Source organism: Rhinopithecus roxellana, chromosome 8 (genome assembly GCF_007565055.1).
Source record: "Rhinopithecus roxellana isolate Shanxi Qingling chromosome 8, ASM756505v1, whole genome shotgun sequence".
Classification (NCBI taxonomy): Eukaryota; Metazoa; Chordata; class Mammalia; order Primates; family Cercopithecidae; genus Rhinopithecus; species Rhinopithecus roxellana.
The window spans coordinates 89,629,634-89,651,561 of NC_044556.1; the positions used below are offsets into that span (position 1 = coordinate 89,629,634).

At 45.7% G+C, this 21,928-nt stretch overlaps 1 protein-coding gene, 1 non-coding gene and 1 pseudogene across 4 annotated transcripts in view; all 3 read right to left on the reverse strand.

Annotated features, from left to right (window-relative positions):
* LIN9 (lin-9 DREAM MuvB core complex component) overlaps positions 1–1,174 on the reverse strand; it is a 96,611-nt gene extending 95,437 nt beyond the window's left edge. For 2 of the 3 annotated variants that reach the window (XM_010381999.2, XM_010381991.2), the window contains exon 1: positions 787–1,174. In XM_010381999.2, coding sequence (XP_010380301.1) covers positions 787–865 — 79 coding nt within the window. In that variant the 5' untranslated portion in view covers positions 866–1,174. The remainder of the gene's footprint in view (positions 1–786) is intronic. The other variant, XM_030936977.1, reaches the window with a different exon arrangement.
* Positions 1,175–8,288: 7,114 nt separating this feature from the next.
* LOC115899473 lies at positions 8,289–8,392 on the reverse strand. The gene has a single exon (XR_004059172.1). It is a non-coding gene; the product is annotated as a small nucleolar RNA U13 (small nucleolar RNA).
* Positions 8,393–9,817: 1,425 nt separating this feature from the next.
* Positions 9,818–19,035, reverse strand: LOC104677204 (annotated as a pseudogene).
* Positions 19,036–21,928: the final 2,893 nt, after the last annotated feature.

The window sequence follows — 21,928 nt, forward strand, 5'->3', positions numbered from 1 at the left end:
ATGCCCTAGGGTGGGTGTCAGGCAGGGTACTGCACATGTACGCTGTGTTGGTCACATCCATACATAAAGGTACCTTCATGGCTCTTAAGACACATATAGAATAAACTCTGCGGGACGGGGGCTACCTGAACACTGAGTATCCGGGCTGGATGATCTCAGGAAAGGTCCACAGCCACCTGTGGTCCCAGGGGAAGGGGCCAACCCTCTGACACGGAAACACTTCCAGGGGTGGACACACCGGTGGGGGGGGGGCGGGGAGGACAGTGAAGATCACAAGTGCCCGTAGAGGCAGGAGCTGTGACAGGACAAGATCAGAAGCTGGGGCAAGAAGAAGGGGCCGTGGACCACCCCGTGCCCAGCCCGAGCCCTTCCCCGGCCCCGGGACAGGCGAGTTACATAACCCCGGCGGGCGTCTCACGGCGCCGGGCGAGTGGTGCAGGCGGCGAGGACAGCCCCCGCGCCCGGGGGCCGCTCTTCCCCCCACCTCGGTTGGGGGCCGGAGTCGGGCCAGGGGAGCAGCCACCGCCTCCGCCTGGCACAGGCTGGACTCCCGGGCTCTCAGTTTCCGGCCCTGGCGCTCACACAACCCCAGAAACCAATACACAGACACCATAACAAAGGCGGCGACGCGGCGGCAACACCGGAGTGGGAGGACTAGGGGACCACGGTGGGGCTGGCAGTCAGCCCACCTGCCCAGCGGAGGGCACGGCCGTCCGTCCCGGCCGGTGCAGCTGTGGGGCAGGCAGCAGGCGGGAAAAGGCGGGGTTGCTTTGAGGTGCTACTCACTCTCGTCAGGCAACTGGTCGAGCTCCGCCATCTTGAACGAGCCGCGCCGCTTTTTCAAAGGCTGCCCGCCGCGGTGCATTGTGGGGCGGAGACTGTCTTTGCGAGGGAGGTTCGAATGCGGAGCTCGCTGCCCGCGGCGCTGCGCCGCGCTGCTCCCGCCGGGGCTGGCTGAGGCGGGCTGGGCTCCGCCCGCGCCTGTCCGGGGAGGAGGTGCCGCCGAGGGGGTCCGCGCCTCCGCCCTCCGCCGCCGCCTCCGGCCGAGCAGGGCGGGAAGAAGGGAGAAAGGAGGCCGCGCGGCGAGGCCCGGCGCTGGAGCGCTGGGGGAGCAGCACCAGCTCCGGAGTCCCGCCCGGGCCCCGCTCCCGGCGCGTGTTCCGCGGCCCCCGCTGCAGCTGCGGGAACTGCAGGCTGTTTGTTCCGAGTGGAGGACTGGAGGGAAGCCCCGGCAGGGGGAAAGAAGGGTTCTGGGTCGCATTGCCCGAGGGGGCTCTACGCAAAGTGAAATATTCACGGTTCCCGAAACCCACGTTGCTCGGGCGCCTACGTCCCCTCACTTTTCCCGAGAGCCCCGGCCGCAGCAGCCCACTGCGCGTCGCGACGTCCGGGACTCGGCCCCAGCGGCCCCTCGCCAGCCGGGCACGCCTTTCCCGAATGTTGGAAGCTGAGCTGCGTGCAGCCGGGGAGCGAGACCTTGAGAGGTCATGAAGTTGGTCATTTAGGCCGACAGCTAAAGAACTGTTCTGCTCAGCTGTTTCATCCATTCGACACTAGATCGTGCAGTGGGCTGGAAGAGAATTAGGAAAGGAAAAACGGGAGGCTTCGAGAGGATACAGAAAGGAACAGTGACACTACAAGGTGATAAACTACCTGATCAAATGTTACGATGATATTGGATGAGAATTCAACGAAATTTAAAGAAGCCCTAGGAAAAAATTCACAATATCTGTAACACTTTCCAGTAATAAAGCACTGTTGCTTTTCAAAAATTCATTTAACAAATGTCATTGAGCTCCAATCCTTTTCTCCAGGAATTTATGGGTTTGGAGGAATGGGACCGCTAAGCAAACATGGGTGAATCCCAGGAACTACAAAGTTAAAAGGCAGTATACTAAGATGACAGAGTGGTACACAGAGGCCCGCCCAGGCTAAGGAGTTGAACTTGCTTAGTGCACTGGAGCAATGGAAAAGTCGGGTTTTACCTAAAGAGGGGGGTATGTTTCTATTTGTGTCTTCGAACAAAAATATGGGAAATGGATTGGTGGGGAACAAGATGAGAGCCTAGAAACCAGTCAGGAAGAAGCTTATTTGGGGCATGCAAAGGACAGAAGAGAGATGCCTGCACTGGTAGCTGGAGAGGTGCAGAAGGTGGGCTCTGGAGCCCCAGGGCCTGGATGGGAAGAATCCAGATGGGCTGCTAGTTGTATAATCTCAGGCACGTTAGTTTCCTAACCGAATTCTCTGTGCCTCAGTTTCTTATCTGTAAGATGCAAGTAACAGGGTTGTTTTGAGGGCTAAATGATTTGATAGATGTAAGGACCTTATAATAGCTGCGAACACCCATCAGTTAGCCACTACCACCACCATCACCACAGCATAGGCAGTATTAGCGAGAGGTGGCAGCATGCACTCCACCTTTCAAGACGTGGAAAATGAAGGATTAGGTGAGTCACTGGGTGTGAGGAGAAGGAAGTCTCATTGCTGATGCCAGCTTTGTGCCTTGGGTAACTGGGTGCTGCTATGCTAAGGTAGGAGGGAGAGCAGGGAGGGTGAAAGTTCAGTTTTACAAAGTAATCCTTCAGAGCTAGCTTAACCTCTCCTTTGCCTTCTAAACACACTCTGATCTGCTCTCTAAGAAGATTAAAACACTGGTCCTTGTCAGCACCTGGGGGGCGGGCTGCAGCAGCTTGCACTTCACTATCAATTTGGAGAGGAGATCAAGAAAAGGTCAGCCCTTTAAGAATGAAAGAATAGAAATTTAAAAAAACATGAGAGGCCAGGCGCGGTGGCTCACGCCTGTAATCCCAGCACTTTGGGAGGCCGAGACGGGCGGATCACGAGGTCAGGAGATTGAGACCATTCCTGGCTAACACGGTGAAACCCCGTCTCTACTAAAAACACAAAAAATTAGCCGGGCGTGGTGGCAGGCGCCTATAGTCCCAGCTACACGGGAGGCTGAGAGAGGAGAATGGCGTGAACTCCGGAGGGGGAGCTTGCAGTGAGCCGAGATTGCACCACTGCACTCCAGCCTGGGCGACAGAGCGAGACTCCGTCTAAAAAAAAAAAAAAACATGAGACGTTATGAGTGGGAGAAGCAAATGCCTTGTGTGAATATCATGATGGTCAAGGTGTCATTAGACCAAGGCAAACCTGGTTTTATTCTGAGGCAGTTTTCATGTACACGCAACAACACAACTACTATTTAAATCAATGTTTTTAGACCCTTCCCCGATAATCTGCCTTTTAAACAAAAACTCTAAGTGACTCTTCTCATAACTCCAAAGCCTGAAGCTGTATCCCAGCCAGAGATCTAGCACTTAGCTGTGTGATCGAAGCCAAGGCACACCTAACTCTTCAATAAGGTTCGTTATTGAATATTTATGACAGGTGTTACAATGATTGGCTTACTTGATTCTCCCAACAACCTGGTAATTTGTCCAAAGACAATGGCAAGCAAGTACTAGAAGCAGGAATCTAGCCCACTTTTCGGTGCCTCAGTGACTCCCTCTGTGATGGGAGGATTACACGTATGTTTTTGTCCATTTGTGCTGCTATAACAAAACATCTGAGACTGGGTAATTTATAGAGAAGATTTTTTTTTTTTTTTTGAGACAGAGTTTCGCTCTTGTCACCCATGCTGGAGTACAACGGTGTGATCTCGGCTCACTGCAACCTCTGCCTCCTGGGTTTAAACAATTCTCCTGCCTCTGCCTCCAGAGTAGCTGGGATTACAGGTGCCTGCCACCACTCCTGGCTAATTTTTGTATTCTTAGTAGAGAGACAGGGTTTCACCAGGTTGGCCAGGCTGGTCTTGAACTCCTGACCTCAAGTGATCTGCCTGCCTCAGCCTCCCACAGAGCTGGGATTATAGGCACGAGCCAGCGTGCCCAGCCGACAACAATAATTTATCACCGTTTCAAATGCTGGGAAGTCCAAGATCAAAGTGCCAACGTTGGTGTCTGGTGAGGGCAGCTCTCTGTTTCCAAGATGGTGCCTCATTGCTCCATCCTCTGGAGGGGATGCATGCTGTGTCCTCACATGGTAGAAGGGACAGAAAGGCAAGAGAACACTTCCATCAACCTTGAGCCCTTTCATAAGGGTACTAACCCCATTCACGAGAGCAGAACCCTCATGACTTAATCACCTCCCAGAGGCCACACCACTTAATACTGTTGCATTGGGGATTATGTTACAATTGAATTTTGGAGGGAAAACCATCATTCAAACCATAGCAACATGCGACACAGGTATTAAATTTCCTGCAATCACTTACTCCCATTTAAAATGACGTGACTGTGTGTGTTGTTTGCTTTTTTAAAAAAACAAACCGTGGGCCAGGCGCGGTGGCTCAAGCCTGTAATCCCAGCACTTTGGGAGGCCGAGACAGGTGGATCATGAGGTCAGGAGATCGAGACCATCCTGGCTAACCTGGTGAAACCCCGTCTCTACTATAAAATACAAAAAACTAGCCGAGCATGGTGGCGGTCACCTGTAGTCCCAGCTACTCGGGAAGCTGAGGCAGGAGAATGGCGTGAACCCGGGAGGCGGAGCTTGCAGTGAGCTGAGATCTGGCCACTGCACTCCAGCCTGGGCGACAGAGTGAGACTCCATCTCAAAAAAAAAAAAAAAACATGGTATGGATAAGGTCATCAAGTCATGAAAAACCTAAATAAAAATACACCATAAGAAACATCTCATGTACCTCATAAATACATCCACCTACTATGTACCGATAAAAATTCTAAAAAATTTTTAAAATACCGTAAGAAAAATAAACATGGCCACATTTTAGAAATATCCGGTTTGACCATTTCTAGTCCTGTGGTCTATTTATCAATTATTGGGTTGGATTATTTTTGTGAAAACAGTTGTAATGACTGAAGATAAAACGTGTGTGTCAGGGGCCTGGTGCAGTGGCTCACACCTGTAATCCCACCACTTTGGGAGACTGAGGCAGGTGGATCACCTGAGCACCTGAGATCAGGGGTTTGAGACCAGTCTAACCAACATGGTGAAACCCCGTCTCTACTAAAAATACAAAATTAGCCAGTCGTAGTGGCTTGTGACTGTGATCCAAGCTACTTGGAAGGCTGAGGCAGGAGAATTGCTTGAACCCAGGCAGTGGAGATTGCAGTGAGCTGAGATCACACCACTGCACTCCAGCCTGGGTGAAAGAGTGAGACTCCGTCTCAAAAAAAAAAAAAAAAAAAAAAAAAGTGTGTGTGTGTATAATATGTGTGTGAATGTTTTTATAAATACTATTCATAAACTTGGGAATTTGAGTTAGTAATGAAAAAACAAAGACAATTCAGCTTGCCTTGCTTGAGTATCTCAGCCAACAACGAGGTAAAAAGGCTCTCCAGCCTATACATATATATATTTTTAAGTTATGTTGCTGGTGGGACTCCATACTCAGCACTTCCTCTTCCAGCATCCAAGTATCCCAGGAGTAATGATGGCCCCAGGATCTAGGCTCAAATTGCAGTTCACCTACTTCCCTTGTGTGTATTCTTGAACAAATTACTCTCAGTAGTAGTTTTTAGCTTTCTTCTCCCTTTCTTGAAGGGTTATTAGGAAGATTAAATGATATATTATAAATTAAGTGCCTATCAAGATCTCCAGTGACTGTTGGTATCTTTCCTTAATGAGAACCCCTCTTTTACAACATAAGTATTCTCAAAAATGTGCCCAATGGCCCTCCTGGTAATTCCCTTCAGAATCCTCTCCCTGAACATGTTCAGAGCAGTGGAAACAGGCATGAGGAGTGAGAGCAGAAGACATGGGTTCTAAGCTTTGCTTTACCTCTTGTGAGCACCATGATCTTGGACAAGTCATTGAACATTTCTGCCTTTGTCTTTCCCATTTGGGGAGTGAATATAACTACACTGCCCTACCTAGATCACAATGTGAGAATGCATGTCCATAAAATTGAGATAATAAAAGATAAAATTCTCTACATGTGCTAGATATTATGGATAACATCCAAGTTTAGTGGAGTTTAGTATGTTACACTACTCTAATGAAAACTATAACAAAACTTTTTTAAAAACCATATACAATACAAATGTGAAACTGATAATGAACCAAAGACCTAAATGTAAAAGCTAAACTATAAAAATTCCTAAAAGAAAACATAGGTGTAAATCTTCATGACCTTAGATTAAGCAACAGTTTCTCAGCTATGACACAAAAGCACAATCAACCAAAGAAAGTATAAATTGGACCTCATCAAAATTAAAAATTTGTGTGCTTCAAAGGACAGTATCAAGAAAGCAAAAAGACATTCTCTCAGAATGGGAGAAAATATTTGCAAATTTTATATCTGATAAAGCACTTGTATCCAAAACATTTAAACACATTTAAAACTCTTATAAGTTGATAAATAAAAAGACAAATAACCCTATTCAAAAATGTGCGAAGGATCTGAATAGACATTTCTCCACAGTAGTTAAGTCAATAAGCACACAAAAGGCTGTTCAAGATCATTATTATTGGGGAGCTACAAATCAAAACCACAATGAGATACCAATTCACACCCACTGGGATAGCTATGATAAAAAAGACAGATAATAACAAGTGTTGGCAAGGATATGAAGAAATCAGAACACTGTGTACTGCTCTTGGGAATGTAAAATGGTGCAGCTGCTATGGAAAACAATATGGTGGTTCTTCAAAGATTTACACATAAAAGTACTATACTATTATGATCCAGCAATTCTACTCTGAATATAAATACCCAAAATAATTAAAAGCAAGGACTCAAATATTTGTACACCCATGTTCTTAGCAGTATTATTTCACAATAGCCAAGAGTTGGAAGCAACTTAAGTATTTATTGATGGATGAATGTAAAAAGAAAATGTGGTATATAAATACAATGGAAAATTATTTAGTCTAAAAAAGGAAGAAAATTCTGTCATATATGAGAGGTCTTAAGAAAGTTCATGGAAAATGCATATTATGAAAAAACTGGCCATGCATGGTGGCTCATGTCTGTAATCCCAGCACTTTGGGAGGCCGAGGCAAGCAGATCACCTGAGGTCGGGAGTTCGAGACCAGCCTGGCCAAAATGGCAAAATCCCGTCTCTACTAAAACTACAAAAATTAGCTGGGCATGGTGGCAGGTGCCTGTAATCCCAGCTCTTCAGGAGGCTGAGGCAGGAAAATTGCTTGAACCCGAGTGGTGAAGGTTGCAGTGAGCCGAGATCGCATCACTGCACTCCAGCCTGGGCAACAGAGCGAGATTCCGTCTCAAAAAAAAGAAAAGAAAAAAAGGAAAAAACTATGCATGGATTTCAAAAATTTTTTGCACAAAAATAAACTTGTACTTACTTATTATAACATGTCTGAATGGGATGTAGTCTGAAACATCAATTTGAACAGAGTCCCTTTCAGAGCAACATAAATTCTGCTAAAATTGAAGCAAGAACAAACATCAGTGGTGAAGCTTGATGGTGGACAAATGGAAGCTTTAGAGTGAGGCTTGGGTGGAAGAATAATGAAATTGATGCTCTTAAAGCAAACTAAATATGGCCTGAGAAGAAGTCCATACTTCTATATTTGAGTCCTTGTGGACTAACTATAACCTACTGTAATAGGCAGACAAGATTAAAAACTTGGGAGTATGTGCCTGTAACAATCGCTGAGTCTTGGCCAATCCTAGCAGCCACACTTCAACCACTCATAGACGGCTGAGTGTTCAAACTGTGTTCAAATAAGGCAAACGTCAACTTGTAACCAATCCAGCTGTTTCTGTACCTCACTTCCAATTTCTGTATGTCACTTTACTTTTTTTCCTACAAATTTGTTCTGACCGTGAGGCACCCCTGGAGTCTCTCTGAATCTGCTGTAATTCTAGGGGCTGCCCAATTTGCGAATTGTCCATTGCTCAATTAAACTCCTTTAATTAGGCTGAAGTTTTTCTTTTAACAATGCTTTGCAAAAAGTTTTTGAGGATGATGCACCAAAGAATTCAGCAGTTTACAAATAGATAACTCATTTTAAGAGAGGACAAGACAATATTGAAGATGAAACCTGAAGCAACAGAGCATCCACATCAATTTTCAAGGAAAAAATTAACCTTATTTGTGCCCTAACTGAGGAAGACCAATTATTAACAGCAGAAACAATAGCCAACACCATAGATACCTCAATTGGCTCGGTTTACACAATTCTAACAGAAAAATTAAAGTTGAGCAAACTTTTAATTTGATGGATGCCAAAACAGTTGCATTCAGATCAGTTGCAGACAAGAGCAGAGAGCAGAGCATATTTTTTTCCTTCCATATCAGACAGGTAATGTGCCGATGTTGTAACAAGGTTCAAGGGTGGGACATCTCACAAATGAGTGTGAACACGCAGTCATCATGCTCAGCAGCTACAAAAGGATTGAGCAAAGCTTTCAATGGAAATTTTAAACAAGTGGGGTCAGGATCCTGAAGCACTTCCTTAAAAAATCATAACAGGAGATGAGGCGTGGCTTTACCAATATGATCCTGAAGACAAGGCACAATCAAAACAATGGCAACCAAGAGGTGGTCCAGTCACAGAAAAAGCGGACCAGTCAAGAGCAAAGGTCATGGCAATAGTTTTTTGGGATGCTTGAGGCATTTTACTTTTTAACTCTCTAGAGGGCCAAAGAATGATAACATCTGCTTATTATGGGAGTGTTTTGAGAAAGTTAGTCCAAGCTGTAGCAGAAGATGCCTGGGAAATCTTCACTAGGGAGTCCTTCTCTGCCACAACAATGCTCCTGTTCATTCCTCTCATCAAAATGGGTAACTGTGCAAGCAAGACTTTCAACAGGCTGGACGCAGCGGCTCATGCCTGTAATCCAGCACTTTGGGAGGCCAAGGTAGGTGAATTGCTTGAGCCCAGGAATTAGAGACCAGGCTGGGCAACATGGTGAAACCCCATTTCTATAAAAAATAACAAAAATTAGCCAGGCGTGGTGGCGCATGCCTGTAGTCCCAGTTGCGCAGAAGGCTGAGGTGGGAGAATTGCTTGAGCCCAGGGGGTAGAGATTGTCGTGAGCCGTGATTGTGCCACTGCACTCCAGCCTGGACTACAGAGTGAGGCCCTGCCTCAAAAAACAAACAAACAAACAAATAAATAAATAGAGTTTCAAAAGGAAATCATTAGGCATCCACCTTACAGTCCTGATTTGCCTCCTTCTGCCTTCTTTTCATTTCCTAATCTTTTAAAAAACCATAAAAGTACACCTATTTTTCTTCAGTTAATATTGTAAAAGAGACTGCACTGACATGGTTACATTCCCAGGACCCTCAGTTCTTTAGGGATGGACTAAATGGCTGGTATCATTACTTACAAAAGTGTCCTGAACTTGGTGAAGTCTATGTTGAGAAATACAGTTTATATTTTTTATTTTAACTTTTTTGACAATTATTTAAGGTCTTTATTGACAAGTGCTTGCAGTTCATTGACTATTTTGAAAAAACACCAAGTTGTACACTTTTATTACAAACTTAAAATGAAGTTCTTGTCTCATCTTGACCAGATATGAAACAATTTAAAAATCCTTAGAGACATATTGAGAAAAACCATACTTTTTTTTTTTTTTTTTTAAGAAAGCCACATTTGTTATTACCAAAAAGAGTTGTCTCTAGGAAAAAAGTGATTTAAAAAACCCATGTTGCATAGATAATGCAGATAGTTCTAGTAACTGGTTAGCAGCAAAAAGCAAACAATGTCTTCAGCTCCCATCTTTTGTTCATTTCTTATTGTTGCAGTTTCCCATTCATTTCTTCTTGTTGTATGACTAAAGGGGATGATGGTAGAGATGGTAAGCTGGTATTTACTCAGCCCTACCCTGCTCAGCCTTGGACATGGGCAAATTTTCAGCTGCTTTTGTCTCTTTGCCATATTGTGGTTTAGGGTTTTCTGGGTCTCCATCTGGGCACCGACATTGCTGCTGACCTGGGGTCTAATCTCCTTGATTTTTTTTTTAAATCTTCTTCATCACCATCCTCTCTAGGCTGTCTTTGGCTAGGAGAGCCCCAGAGGAATTGTGGCCTATAGCCACATACATATCTTGCCTCATTGGTCTACCTGATGCTCCTGCACCTTGGCTGTCAACACCCCCCATCTCTGCTCCCTGCGCTGGAGGGCTGGAACACTGTGGTCCACGTCCATAGGGTCTCTTCAGGTAGTAGGGCAGGAACCTTCTCCAGGAACCTTCTCCTGAGGAAGGGCCGGTCTTGTTGGGCCTGGCCTTTGGGAGCACTCTCCCATCCTTCCTTCTTTTCCCCACGCTCAGTGTTCTGGTAATTCCACTCGTAATTGTGTGGAGGACCCCCAGGATGTGGATAGCTTCTATAATGGTTACGGCCTGCTCCACATTTACTGCCTTGCAGTGGAACTCCATCAGGGCTGTGACATCTGCTGCCTCCGCACCCTTTTCTCCTTCAGCGTCAGACTCCACAGTCTCTCTAGCTCCTACACTGCCAAGGTACTTCCTGGGGTTCTTTTTAAATGGCAGATGCGTTTCTTACATTGAATCATTTTCCTTTTCCCAAAATCTTTGCTATGACCTTCTTGTCCCTACCCAGAGGACCATGGATGTGAGGCCGCCGAGGCCAGTACTCCCTGGGCAGCCAAGGCTGGTGGTAGAGGTGTGGCTACTTTCAGGGCTTTCTGGGGTATGCTCTCAGCTCCTGATCAAACTTGATTTTTTTATTTTTATTTTTTGAGACAGGGTCTCACTCTGTTGCTTAAGCTGAAGTGCAGTGGTACAATCGTAGCTTACTGCAGCCTCAACCTCCCTGGCTCAAGGAATCCTTTCACTTCAGCCTCCCGAGTAGCTGGGAATACAGATGCGTACCACCACCCACCTAATTATTTATATTTTGAGACAGAGTCTTGCTGTGACGCCCAGGCTGGAGAGCAATGGCGCAATTTCGGCTCACTGCAACCTCCGCTTCCCGGGTTCGAGCGATTCTCCTGCCTCAGCCTCCTGAGTAGCTGGAATTACAGGCACATGCCACCACGCCCAGCTAATTTTTGTATTTTTAGTAGAGACCGGGTTTCACCATGTTGGTCAGGCTGGTCTCAAACTCCTGGGCTCAAGTGAACCTCCTACCTTGGCCTCCCAAAGCGCAGGGATTACAGGTGTAAGTCACTGCACCCAGCCTTTAAAAAAAAAAAATCACTTAATTCGATTTTTCCACTAACTTCTTGAAGTCCTCTTGTACTACAGCATAGATCAATCTTGAAGACTTTATGCTCAGCCAAATAAGCCAGTGAAATAACACATAAGGATAAATACTGTAGGATTCCACTTATGTGAGGAACCTGGAGTTCTCAAATTCATAGAGAAAAAGCAGAATGGTGCTTGCCAGGGGTTGAGGGGGAGAGGAGTGAGGAGTTAATTGTTTAATGGGTACAGAGTTTCAGTTTTGGATGATAAAAAAGTTCTGGAGGTGGATGGTGGTGATGGTTTCACAACAATGTGTATGTACTTAGTGCCACTAACTATACACTTTAAAATGGCAAAAATTGTAAATATTATGTGCATTTTACCATAAGAAAAAAATTCATATTACACAAACATTACAAGTATGATTCCAATTACTAAATATATTTGCATAGATAAAGCTCAGAACAAAAGATATCCAATGTTTATGGTGGTTATCTCTGTATGATAGGGCTATGGGTGCTTTTAATTTTTTCTGAATCTGTATTTATAACAGAGAAATTATAAGTAGTTAATTATATAAAATTATGAGCAGTAAAATGTTTTTTATCACTTTTGCCGGTAATGCAAGCCCGAAATATTTTGTATTATCTTTTTTTTGAGACAGAGTTTCTCTCTTGTCACCAGGCTGTATTGCAATGGCACGATCTTGGTCACTGCAACCTCTGCCTCCCAGGTTCAAGCAATTCTGCCTCAGCCTCCCGAGTAGCTGGGATTACAGGCACCTGCCACCACAATGGCTAATTTCTATATTTTTGGTAGAGACAGGGTTTTGCCATGTTGGCCAGGCTGGTCTCCAATTCCTGACCTCAGGTGATCTGCCCAACTTGGCCTCCCAAACTGCTGGGATCACAGGCGTGAGCCACCATGCCTGGCCTTGTATTACTTTTGTAATAAAAGCAGGCATTGAAAAATGTGGTAAAAGAGGGGAACAATAGACACTTGAGGGTGGAGAGTGGGAGGAGGGAGCAGATCAGAAAAATAACTGTTGGCTAATAGGCTTAGTACCTGGGTGATGAAATAATCTGTACGACAAACCCCCATGACATGAGTTTACCTATATAACAACCTGCACATGTGCCCCTGAACCTAAAATAAACGTTAAACAGAAAGAAAAAAGTGGTATGTCATAAAATGAAGTATTATTCAGCCATAAAAAGGAATGAAGTACTGGTAAATGTTACATGAATGAACTTTGAAAACATCATATGCTAAGTGAAAGAAGCCAGCCATAGAAAATCACATTTTGTGTGATTCCACTCATGTGAAATGTCCAGGACAGGCAAATCCATGGAAAGAAAGGGCAGATTAGGGATTGCTTAGGGCTGATGGGAATAGGGTCAGGGGTGGGGGATGGGGAGTGACTACTAATGAGTACAGGGTTTCTCTCTTCTTCTGTCTTTCTTTTTTAGAAACAAGGTCTTGCTTGCTGTTGCCCAGACTGAAGTATAGTGGCCTTATCATAGCTCACTGCAGCCTAGAACTCTTGGGGCTCAAGCAATTCTCCTGCCTCAGACTCTGGAGTGGCTGGGACTACAGTGTGTGCCACCAAGCCTGGCTAAAATTTTTTTTTTTTTTTTTTTTTTTTTTTTTTTTTTTTTTTTGCAGAGACAGGGATCTCATCATGTTGCTTATGCTGGTCTTAAACTCCTGGTGAGAGGTGAAGCCAGCTGGGCTTCTGGGTCGGGTGGGCACTTGGAGAGCTTTTCTGTCCAGCTAGAGGATTGTAAATGCACCAATTAGCACTCTGTGTCTAGCTAGAGGATTGTAAATGCACCAATCAACATTCTGTAAAAATTGACCAATCAGCACTCTGTAAAATGGACCAATCAGCACTCTGTAAAATAGACCAATAAACAAGACATGGGCGGGGCCAAATAAGGAAATAGAAGCTGGCCACCCAAGCCAACAGCAGCACCCTGCTGTGGTTCCTTTCTGATTTGCACTTTAGCTCTTTACAATAACCCTTGCAGCTGCTTATTCTTTGGGTTCACACCACCTTTAAGAGCTGTAACACTCGCCACGGAGGTCCATGGCTTCGTTCTTGAAGTCAGCGAGACCACAAACCCACCAGAAGGAAGAAACTTTGGACACATCTGAAGGAACAAACTCCTAGACACAACGTCTTTAAGAGCTCTTAACACTCACCACGAAGGTCCACAGCTTCATTTTTGAAAGTCAGTGAGACCAAAAACCCACCAGAAGGAACCGATTCCAGACATGCTGGCCTCAAAGGATCCTCCTGCCTCAGCCTCCCAAAGTGCTAGAGCCACCATGTCCAGTCCACTGTACAGGGTTTCATTTTGGGTTGATGAAAATATCCTGAAATTGACCAGGTGTGGTGGCTCACGCCTGTGATCCCAGCACTCTCGGAGGCTGAGGAGGGTAGATCACCAGGGGAGAGGAGTTCAAGACCAGCCTGACCAATACGGTGAAACCCTGTCTCTCTTAAAAACACAAAAATTAACCAGGGGTGGTGGTGGGCAGCTGTAATCCCAGGTACTCGGGAGGCTGAGGCTGGAGAATCACTTGAACCCGGGAGGTGGAGGTTCAGTGAGTCGAGATCATGCCACTGCATTCCAGCCTGGGCGACAGAGCAAGACTCCGTTTCAAAAAAAAAAAAAGAAAAAAACAATGTCCTGAAATCAACCATGGTGATTGCACAGCTCTGTGCCTACAGTAGTCCCCACTTCTCCAGAGTTTCTCTTGCCACGGTTTCAGTTACCCCTGAACCACTGAGGTCCGAAAAGAGATGAGTACAGTGTAAGATATTTAGAGTTACAATATACATTAACTTTTATTACAGTATACATTTGTTACAGTATATTGCTGTGATTGTTCCACTCTGTTTTATTATTTTTTTTGAGACAGGGTCTCTGTCATCCAGGCTGGAGTGCAGGGGTGCAGTCATGGCTTACTGTAGCCTGGACTGCCCCAGGCTCGGATGATATTCCTACCTCAGCCTCCACAGTAGCTGGGACCACAGGCATGCATCACCACACCCGGCAATTTTTGTATATTTTATAGAGATGGGGTTTTGCCATGTTGCCCAGGCTGGTCTTGAACTCCTGGGCTCAAGCAATTCGCCTGCCTTGGCCTCCCAAAGTGCTGGGATTACATGCGTGAGCCACTGTGCCCAGCCTGTTCTATGTTATTATTAGTTATTGTTAATCTCTTACTCAGCTAATTTACAAATTAAACTTTATCATAGGTATGTATGTATAGAAGAAACAGTATATATAGGATTCAGTACTATCGTCAGTTTCAGGCATCCAGTGGGGGTCTTGGAATGTATCCTCCAGGGTTAAGTGTGAACTATATACAATAGTATATACTAAAAACTATTGAATTGTATATTTTAAATAGGTGAATTGTGGTATGTGAAGTATAACTCAATAAAGGTGTTACAAGGAAAATCTTGTTTTCAGACTTTAGGTTTTATCCTAATCTTAGTAGTCATTTTGTATTAGACCCATTCCTAGGTACTTAATGAAGATGTGAAGTCAAAGAGAGACTCTGCTGGGCAATTTTATTTATTTTTTGAGATGAGATCTCACTGTGTTGCTCAGGCTGGACAGCAGTGGCACAATCACAGCTCCTGCAACTTCAGCCTCACAGACTCAAGCCACATCCTCCCACCTCAGACTCCCAAATAACTGCGACTACAGGGGCACGCTACTACGGGGGCACACTGCTATTTTTTGTAGAGACAGGGTGTTGCCATGTTGTCCAGGCTGGTCTAGAACTCCTGAGCTCAAGCAATCTGCCTTCAGTCTCCCCAAGTGATGGGATTACGGGCACTTGGCCTGTTCAGAATTTCTTTCTTTCTTTCTTTCTTTTTTTTTTTTTTGTGAGACGGAGTCTGGCTCTGTTGCTTAGGCTGGAGTGCAGTGGTGTGATCTCGGCTCACTGCAAGCTCCGCCTCCCAGGTTCACGCCATTCTCCTGCCTCAGCCTCCAGAGTAGCTGGGACTACAGGCGCCCGCCACCACGCCCGGCTAATTTTTTGTATTTTTAGTAGAGACAGGGTCTCACCGTGTTAGCCAGGATGGTCTCGATCTCCTGACCTCGTGATCCACCCACCTTGGCCTCCCAAAGTGCTGGGATTACAGGCATGAGCCACTGCGCCCGGCCCTGAATTTCTTAAATGAATTAGCAAATATAAGCTAGAGGAGTCCACCAGCCCAGGCTACCCAAGGAGGAATACCTTGTCATCAGAACTGCCCAAACCAGAAAGATTGGATGACTCAACACAGTGCAGATTTGTGAATTCTAACCCAGAAAGATTAGCCCTTCAGGACACATATGTGTCCAAGGAGACATTAAGAGTTCAATAGCCTGGGCAACATAGTCAAACTCTGTCTCCACAAAAATTACCTGGGCAAGGTGGTGTGCGCCTGTAGTCCCAGCTACTAAGGAGGCTGAGGTATGAGGATCAGTTGGGCTGGGGAGGTTGAAGCTGTAGTGAGCTATGATTGCACCACTGCGGTCCAGCCTGGGAAACAGAGCAAGACCCTGTCTCCAAAAAAAAAAAAAAAAGGTTTATAGTCATCAATTCTGCTTTCTCTTCATAACCCCTAGTATTCTAGGCAATTTAATAGGCTACTATTATCCAGTAGTTGGCCAGCAAATGCTTATTAAGCACCTACTATGTGGTAGGAACTAAGGTTGCAAAATTCAGTGTGACATAGTGCCTTACTTTTACAGAGCTTTCAGGCCAATAGAAGATACAGACACATGCCATAAGCAATTGCAATAGTTTGACAAGAGCTACCCTAGAGCTGAGGTCAAGATACTATAGGAGTATAGTAGAGTGTGGGGTGTAGGGTAGGAAAAGAAATATTTTTTCCTTGATAATCACTGGGTTTGTGGCTGAAGCCCCTATAACAAAAGATAAACAAAAAAAGTATACAGATTTATTTATTTAAGTTTCATGTGACGTGGAAGACTTAGGGCTGGGCACAGTGGCTCACGCCTGTAATCCCAGCACTTTGGGAGGCTGAGGCGGGCTGATCACCTGAGGCCAGGAGTTTGAGACTAGCTTGGCCAAGATGGCAAAACCCAGTCTCTACTAAAAATACAAAAATTAGTCGGGCATGGTGATGTGTGCCTGTAATCCCAGCTACTTGGGAGGCTGAGGCAGGAGAATCGCTTGAACCTGGGAGGCAGAGCTTGCAGGGATTCGAGATCAAGTCACTGCACTCCAGCCCAGGCGACAGAGCAAACCTCTGTCTCAAAAAAAACAAAAAAGGGAAATAGCCCAAAGAAACAGGTAAATCTGTGTATATTTTATACTAGGTTTGATGGAGAAGTGGATGGTCATGGAAAAATACAATTGGATAAAAAGTATGATCTAATGTTAATAAAGTGTGAGGAGACCACTTAGCAAGATCTATTTGTTCCAATTTTTCTTTGTGTCTCTGTGTTCAGAGATAAGGATGTCCCTTTCCTCTAGGTATAGGGAGGGACCTCTCCAATGTGATCTCATGACCTGCTTCAAGGGAGAAGGCTGAGAGGAAGATGAGAATGACCTACTTGCTTCTGCTGTTTTCTCAAATACCAAAGTGCCGTATTTGTGGGTAGGATGTCCTAAACTTATTCAGAGGTTGGTAGGGGTTGAGGTAAGGAATGTTTTCCAGTCTTTGAACTGAGACCTGAAGGCTGAGTAGAAGTTAGAGAGAGGAAGTGGAAGAAGAAAGTATTATGATTGGCAGAAAGTCATGTGTAAAGGCCCAGGGCAAAGAAAGAACATAGCTTTTATCCCAGGAACTTTACGTAGTTGAGGATGGTTGGAGAGTTTAAAATTAGATATGGCAAAAGGTAAGACTCAAGAGATAAACAGGGGTCTCACAAGTATAGAGGGCTTTTGAAACCTTTCCTGAAGTGCATTTTGATACCTATGGAGGTGCACCACTGTTAGGGTTCTCTAGAAAGAGAGAACCAACAGGGGATGATTAGATAGATACATAGATAGATAGATAGATAGATAGATAGATAGATAGATAGATAGATACATGGATACATATACAGACAGAGGAGAAGGGATTTATTAGGGAATTGGCTCACATGATTCTGGAAGCTGAGAAGTCCCATGACAGGCCATCTGCAAGCTGGAGACCCTGGGATGCTGATATTGCAGCTCAATCCAAGTCAAAAAGTCTTAAAACGAGGGATGCCAATGGTGTAATTCTCAGCCCAAGCCCCAAAGCCTGAGAACCTGGTGGGGTGGTGCTCATGAAAGCCCTAGAGTCTCAAGGCTGGAGAGCCTCGGGTCCTGATATCCAAGGACAGGAGGAGAAGAGTATGTCCCAGCTCCAGGAGAGAGAGGAAATCCTTTTCTCTCCTTTTTTTGTTCTATCTTGGCCCCGAGCCAACTGGATGGTGCCCAGCCACACTGAGGGAAGATCTTCCCCTCTTAGTCCACTGACTCACAAGCCAGTCTGCTCTGGAAACCCAGACAGACACACCAAGAAGAAATGTTTTACCATCTCTCTAGGTGTTCCTTAATCCAGTCCAGTTGACACCTAACCTTAACCATTACAACCACTGAGATCTCCAGTCTCCAACTGCTGCCCCTAAGCTCTGCCACAGTATTCATATCAACACCATGCTCTCCCCAGGCTGCTCCTAGCCAATAACTGTGCACGGCAGAGCTGCTCAAACCAGGCCATATCCATGCGTCCTCTAATGGGCTGTCTTGGTTGTGGGGGCTCCTGTGCGGTCTGGTCAGAATAGGCTGCACGCTTACCTGTGGAGCTGCCTGGAGCCTGATGGTGACCCTTGGCCAACACTATGGAATATATCAAATGATGTTCTGTAACCATCAGTCTGTGGATTGTTTGGGGAATAGGACATACCGGCCTATCAGCATTGTTTAATAATTGTTTCTTTGATGGAGCCTGGAGGATTTCAATATTAAGGCTGGTCATGGAGCTAAAACATGCCTACATGACCAGTTCACTCTAAGAGATCCCACCATGAGTGAACTTTGGACTTCCTGGTATATACACACATGATGGTTCAAGACCTGAGCATGTAGCACATCCAGTGGGAGTCAGCAGAGGGAGGACAAAGAAGCCTGTGCCTGAGATCTCTAGCCCCTTCTTTGCATAACTTTGCCTGCTGTTACCATACTGTATCCTTTGCCTGTTAAAAACTGATATGTGAGGGCTGGGTTGGGTGGCTCACGCCTGTAATCCCAGCACTTTGGGAGGCCGAGGTAGGTGGATCATGTGAACTCTGGAGTTCAAGACCAGCCTGGGCAACATGGTGAAACCCTCTCTCTAATAAAAATACAAAAATTAGCTGGGCGTGGTGGTGCACACCTGTAATCCCAGCTACTCGAGAGGCTGAGGTGGGAAAATTGCTTGAACCAAGGAGGTGGAGGTTGTGGTGAGCCGAGATCCGCCACTGCACTCCAGCCCGGGTGACAGAGCAAGACTCTGTCTCAAAAAACAAAACAAAACAATGCAAAACTGATCTGTATGAGTATAGAAACTGTTGGAGTCCTGTGAGTCCTTTCAGCAAGCAAACATGGAAGGTAATCAGAGCATGATGAACACAGTCCCCCATTGGCCTAGCCAAGATTTTCCCAGAGCTGCACTCTGTTCTGAGTCTCTCCCTGCATACTCCTGCTGTCTCTCTGCTTTATCCCTCAAAAGCATTTCCCCGAACAAATAAATCAATCTTCTGCACATCTGATTGCGTCCTAGCCTCTGCTTCTCAGAAAACTTGAACAGGAACAGGATATCAAGAGTGGCTGGAAAAGCACACAGTTTAGGATTGACTAATTTCTCACCTGGCTGGCAAGGAGTATCCCATCCCAAGTGGAATGTGGGGCACGGATAATGCCTGATTCAAGGTGGCCCAAAATATCTGAGCAGAGAGGAACACCTTTGCTGGTGAGATGATTCGGGCAATTGAAAGACAGGGGAAAGACACTGCTTTAAAAGACAATGGAGTTGGCTGGTTGTTAATGCCCTGTATAGGAATAATGAAAAGCGAGAGTTAAACACATACCAGCTAAGTGGAGAGCCAGAGCCCTTATTGGTAGCTTACAAAGAGGTCATCGTTGCCTTTACCAAGAGTGAACACAGCTGAGGAGCAAACTAGGTCTTAATGTTACTGAACAGAATTGGGGTCCGCTTGCCTGGTGCAATAAGGCCAAAACAACCACACTGAGGTTTGCAGCAGGAGAAAGGAGGGAGTCTATTTGCAGAGTGCCAAGTGAGAATCAAGCAGCTCTTGCTTAAATCTTGACCTCCCTGATGGCTTGAAAGTAAGGACATTTTGTTTTGTTCTTTGAGACAGGATCTCGCTCTGTCACCCACGCTGGAGTGTGGTGGTGCAATCATAGTTCACTGCAACCTCAGACTCCTGACTCCTGGGCTCAAGCGATTCTCTCATCTCAGCTAGGGCTATAGGCATGTGCCACCATACCTGGCTAGTTTTTAAATTTGTAGAGATCCGGGGCAGGTGTGTGTGTGTGTGTGGGGCGGGGGGGGGGGGGGGGGGGGGTCTTGCTATTTTATCCAGGCTGGTCTCGAACACCTGGCCTCAAGAAATTCTCCTGCCTCAGCCTCCCAAAGTGCTGGGATTACAGACGTGAGCCACTGTGCCTGGCTCGAAAGAAAGAATTTTTAAAGGTAGGGGTAGATTTTAGGAAAGCAGAAGTTACAGGCAAAATCATAAATCAATACATGGAGATTATATACTGGTTTGGCCTAAAAGGGTGGGATGTCTCGAAGTGGGGGCTTACAGGTCACAGATAGACTCAAGATTTTCTGATCTGAAATTGGTTGAGGAAGAGAAGCTTTGTTCAAAGATTTGGGGTCAGCAGCAAAGAATGTTAGCTCTGGCTTGTGGGTGTGACCTCCTCCAGGCCCCTCAGGAAGAAATTGAGAACAAAGACAGTGGGCAGAGTTCAGTTCTCAGCTCCCTGTTGTCTGAGGTCTAACGTGCCAGCAGATCCATTTGGTAGGGGTTTGAGTTCCTGAAAAATAACTCAGAGACATATGTTAAGATGTCATCTTTAGTTTCTGTAGGGGAACCAAACATCCTGTGATTCTAACTACTGTTTTAAACTACCATTACCTTCTTGCTTATCGAGTTGCTTATTTACTTCTCAGGACTAGCTAGGAGCCTGGAATTTCCCTTGAAGGAATTCATGATTTTCCTTTATTTCCATGCTCGGGTGCCTGAAGGCCTCAAAAAGGGGTGGTCCCTGCTCCCTCTCATTAATAGTTAAAGTCATTGAGTTCCAGAGGCATTTAAATGCTCAGCCAAGGCTGGGCACGGTGGCTCATACCTGTAATCCCAGCACTTTGGGAGACCAAGGCACTTGAGGTCGGGAGTTCAAGACCAGCCTGGCCAACATGGTAAAACCCAGTCTCTACAAAAAATACAAAAATTAGCTGGGCCTGGTGGCACGCGCCTGTAATCCTAGCTACTCAGGAGGCTGAGGCACGAGAATCACTTAAACCGGGGAGGCGGAAGTTGCACTGAGCTGAGATCACACCACTGCACTCCAGCCTGGGCAACAGAGTGAGACTCAGAGGTATCCAACCTTCTCCATTAAAAGATAGCACTCCTCGGCCAGGCACGGTGGCTCACGCCTGTAATCCCAGCACTTTGGGAGGCCAAGGCGGGTCGATCACAAGGTCAGGAGATCAAGACCATCCTGGCTAACTATGGTGAAACCCGACTCTACTAAAAATACAAAAAATTAGCTGGGCGTGGTGGCGGGCGCCTGTAGTCCCAGCTACTCTGGAGGCTGAGGCAGGAGAATGGGGTGAAACCGGGAGGCGGAGTTTGCAGTGAGCCGAGATCACACCACTGCACTCCAGCCTGGGCAACAGAGCAAGACTCCGTCTCAAAAAATAAAATAAAATAAAAAATAAAATAAAATAAAATAAAATAATAAAATAGTACTCCCTGCATGCAGGAAGACCTGCAGAGTTCTCTATCTGACAAAACAATACATTTCCCCCTCAGGAGCTTCCCCCGCCTCCTCTCTTGGCTTCCAGGCTGATAAGCAGGATTAAATTCTATCACAGCATGACCTGGCAGAGACTATGTTGGGCTTGATAAGGAAGAAGAGATATCATACCCTCGTGGAGCTTCAAGAATTACCTAGCATGTATTGGCAGGACCAGGACAGTATACTTGGGATTAGATTTTCAGGGTTGTTAATTAGAAAGACCAGAATATAAAACTGGATGAGTGGCTGGGTGCGGTGGCTCATGCCTGTAGTCCCAACGCTTTGGGAGGCTGAGGCGGGCAGATCACCTGAGGTCAGGAGTTCGAGATCAGCTTGGGCAACATCGTAAAATCCATCTCTAATAATAAATACGAAAATCAGCTGGACATGGTGGCACACACCTGTACTCCCAGCTACTTAGGAAACTGAGGCTGAGGCAGAAGAATCACTTGAACCTGGAAGGGGGAGGTTGCAGTGAGCCAAGATCATGCAACCGCACACAGCCTGGGTGACAGGGGGAGACTCTGTCTCAAAAACGAACAAACAAACAAAAAAACACACAAAAAAACAAAAAAAACAAAAACAAAAACTGGATGATTGAGAATTCATAGACTTAAGGACCTCTTCTTGGGACACAGGATTTAATGCCTTGGCAAGGACATTAAAGGGATGCTGGAGTATAACTGAGAAGTCTGGAGAAAGCAATGGCCCACAAAGAATGGAATGGAAATTCTT